The sequence below is a fragment of the Chrysochloris asiatica genome, unplaced genomic scaffold, assembly GCF_000296735.1.
Source record: "Chrysochloris asiatica unplaced genomic scaffold, ChrAsi1.0 scaffold00061, whole genome shotgun sequence".
Lineage (NCBI taxonomy): Eukaryota > Metazoa > Chordata > Mammalia > Afrosoricida > Chrysochloridae > Chrysochloris > Chrysochloris asiatica.
The window spans coordinates 3,871,080-3,874,828 of record NW_006408579.1 but is presented as its reverse complement, the minus strand read 5'-3'; the positions used below and the strand labels follow the sequence as shown (position 1 = coordinate 3,874,828).

General features: G+C 42.7%; 1 protein-coding gene across 1 annotated transcript in view; it reads right to left on the bottom strand.

Moving 5' to 3' along the window:
- Positions 1-1,091: 1,091 nt before the first annotated feature.
- The window catches only part of IGSF11 (immunoglobulin superfamily, member 11), a 60,095-nt gene continuing 57,437 nt past the window's right edge, over positions 1,092-3,749 (bottom strand). The window contains exon 7 of the mRNA XM_006864159.1: positions 1,092-1,918. Within this exon, the coding sequence (XP_006864221.1) occupies positions 1,477-1,918 (442 nt within the window). The 3' untranslated portion in view covers positions 1,092-1,476. The remainder of the gene's footprint in view (positions 1,919-3,749) is intronic.

Below are 3,749 nucleotides of genomic sequence, written 5' to 3'. Positions count from 1 at the left end.
TAATGAATCATGGGGTTGGTATTAAAAAAAACACAGAGGAAACAAGTCCAGGAAGAAATAATTTGTGGGTTGCTTAAAAGTGTGATTAAGGCTAAACAGTTACCATTGAAAGTATGGCCAGATCTACACAGCATAAACATAGTGGGGAACCCGGTAAGTAATCTGATGAACTGTGAGGCCAGCTGAGCTGGGTCATTAATCACAAATGGAGTCTTTCTACAGAGTTGTGAGATGCATTTGGGAAAAGCCTTGTTGTGCAAAAATGCAATCCTGAGCTGTCACAGACACAGGGCAGACACTCCTGGGGGCACACCTGAAGACACTTATTTTGTCTTGGTCTTAATGCTTTTGCAAAAATAGTTTGAAAAAAGAAAAACAAAACAACTCTTGTCTTTTCTGTAACAATCTATGAACCTCTCTACTTATCAAACAAAGGGCAAGTTTATCTACCTCAGCCTGGAGGCAGCCAGTGCTGCCCTCATTAACAGTAACCCAATGTGATAACAAGGAGTCCTCAGCAACCAACCCTGTTCTGAGAGACTCCCCAGGAAAGCTCCATGCCTTTAGACCTGCCTTCCTGGTCTGTGTTACCCCCACAAATTGCAACCTTGCTCTTCTGTGATTCTGTGATGGGCTTCCGTGGAGGTCACTGAACAACAGTTGCTTTTTCCCTAGTACCCATCCCGCCCCCTTCCCCCCAAAAAAAGCGGTCTTAAAAAGATTAGTTTTCCAGGAAATAATGAACAGCAATTGTCATAGACCTTTAACAGATCCTAGAAAAGGGTAGACAGGAAAGAATCTGTCAATACAGCAATATTCCAAATGTGAAATGCATGGTTCAGCAAGAGATAAATAAATAAATATGAAAGGACATACCAAAGAAGTTTCCTTTGCTTTTCCCCATTTCTTACTGCTTTTTTTAAAAAATGTAAAATGTTTTGATTCTTTGATACAAGAGCCAGCCTTGCGGGAGCCAGTGTGAACTGGTTTTGCATTATGCCCTCTCCATAATGAGGGAGTGGGGAGATACAGAACATATTACATGCTTGCTCATTATATTCTCTACAGACCTTTATAAAATCATTTCATTGTTTAAACTTTATCTGGCACTTCTAGTCTCTTCAAAGTGAAAACAAAACCAAACCATGAAGTTAGGCATGGACTGAAGAACAAGCCCATAGGGACTACAGTTTGGGTATTAAGTGTTATCCTGTTTGTCCTTGGCTTGGCACATTTTTGAGATCCAGCTTTTTGAACAGCATCCCAGGAAATATATGGTGGGAAAAGAAGTCTTCAAGTTGGAGCAGTCTAGGCCCTTCTGAAAACCTAAGTGACCAGGTACCATTGTTTCTTCTTGTGCTTGGTACTAATACAATGATAAGGAAAGTGTTTCTTTCCCAGCACTCACCCAAGCCCAGCCCACTGTGTATGGTGCATTCCATTTATTCTTTCCTGAATCCTATCTCCCCTCCTGTCCTATACCAGGGACCCAGCCCGACTTTGGGCTGGCACCATAACAGGCACAGCACCAATTCTCTCCAGTGTTGCTTGGCTGACAGTGGAGGAGTGTGTTTGCTGAGGTCGAGGCTTCCTGCTGACAGAACCATTGCTCCTGGACACAACCTGTGGTGATGAGCCTTTGTTAGCTGTCACTACCAGAGTCTTATGTGGAGCTGGCGTCAGATGGTTCCCATTGGCATAGATGGATGGTATATTGGCATTGCCTGAGTGCAGAGAGAAAGACTGGCGCAAGTCACTGAAGTGGGTGAAAGATTCTGTGTTTCTATGAACTTTTGGATTGTTGCTCCAGTACCGACTGTTGTAGGTATTGGAAGAGGTCAATGTGTTGTTTTCTGAGGAGGATATCTCTGTATGAAATGCTTTGGCAGAAGAACATTTAGGTGGAAGATCATCCTCTCTGAAAAAAATTACAAAAAGAAAGGAAATCTGTCATTAGGATTTATTTGAGGTTCATCCCAGCTTCCTGTCCTCTTATTCTTCAGGCTAACTTTAATATATATATGAAGAACAAAATCCTATAGAGAGACCATGCACTCATGAAAGCACGAACAGTATCCTGGACAGCCTGCTTGGCATTCATTTGCTCTCTTTTTGAGAAAATGGTCAAGATATCCCCTCAACTTCTCAGTCTTTAAGAGTGGAGAAGAATATATTAAATATCTCTAAGAATGCTTCTTCCAACATATGTAAAACAACAAATGGGTTTTTCTTTCATTCTGTGTGCTGTAAATAGGAAAACAGCCCATGTAGAAATTCATTGAGAGATATGCTAGTAAATCAAGTGATGGGTTGTAGGAAATAGTTAATTCTTCAAAAATGATTAGAGGACATTTTTAGCACAGGGTGACCAAGTTGTTCAGCTTTGCCTTGTATTAAAACTCAAGTCCCGGAGTTCCAGTTTGGGCTGCGGCAGAGACAGCCAATTAAGAAAGGCTCTGTGGGGAAGGATTGAAAACCCAGAGAAGCTGCCCTCATGGAACACCACCAGAGCTCTGGATCCAGCATACGTTCCAGGGTGTCAGTTTCCCACATGCGCGCAAGTGGAAAAATCACAGTATAAAGGAAAGTACTGTGACTAAGGAATCACTCGAGAAGTGACTCCCTCTGTAGCCACCCCGCCTGGGTGAAGGTCAGAGGATGAAGCTATAGAGAGAACAGCACAGGAAACCTATGATAAAAGCAGTGCAATGACATTTGCAAAAGGAGGTGAAGAGGATTCTACACATACTTTCCTCCTCTTCCCTGTCACACCTTCTTTGCCCAGCCCAGATGCCTTCAGGTGGGTGGGTGCACGAACTCCCCCAAAAAAAGTCCAGTGTTGACCCCACAGTGTCCCACGACACAAAGAGAAAGAGCTTGGCAGCTGCTTATGACATCAGCCTTAGGGTCGCAGCCCTAAAATTAACCTGTTCAGGACCCTTTACTCTGGCCTATCTAGCAAGAAAGAAGCAGGCCCATCAGGCCTGACAGACAAACCATATGAGCAATCTGTAAAACCCCCACATAAAAGGACGCAACTATCTCGAGAATTATGTTGTGCACACGTAGATACCTAACTGACTTTCAGAGACACAAATAGTAGACAATCTTTCTCCCATTAATTTCTCAATATCTATCTGTGAACCTCTATGGTGGTGACAAGAGGAAGTGTCTGAGCAAGCAGACACCCCCACCCACTGCTGGAGGCTTCTACGGTGCAAACACACTGCCTGTGTAGCAAGGCGACTGGACAGTCGGCCACACTTTTATTTTTGTTTCAAAGTGGTGGTTTTTGTCTCTGCTTTTATATTGCTTCTACTTTTGGGCTTTTTGATAACACATTTTTCCTGGAGGTGAGAGCTTTTTCTCCCTATATTACCCAAGAAGAGACAGCAATCATGGCCATATAGCTAAGATACAAGCATACCCCATAGTATTCCACCATTAAGACAAGAGCCAATAACAGCTGTTAAGCACTACATGCGAAAAGGGAAGCCTATCTCCTGATTATATCCACCAGCAGGCACCTAATAATCAATAACACAACAACAAACCTCCATTTAAGCATTTAAAAACCCACATAACTACTGAAAATGACAAACAAAACACAACAAAAGATCTCAAAACATGTCCAAAAACAGAAAAGAGTAACTGAGACAAATGAGCAGGAGGCAGACAAAGGCTCCCCAGAAGAGGAAAAGCAGGTTTTGGATTTGCCTGAGAAGGAATTCAGAAGAATAATATGGAAA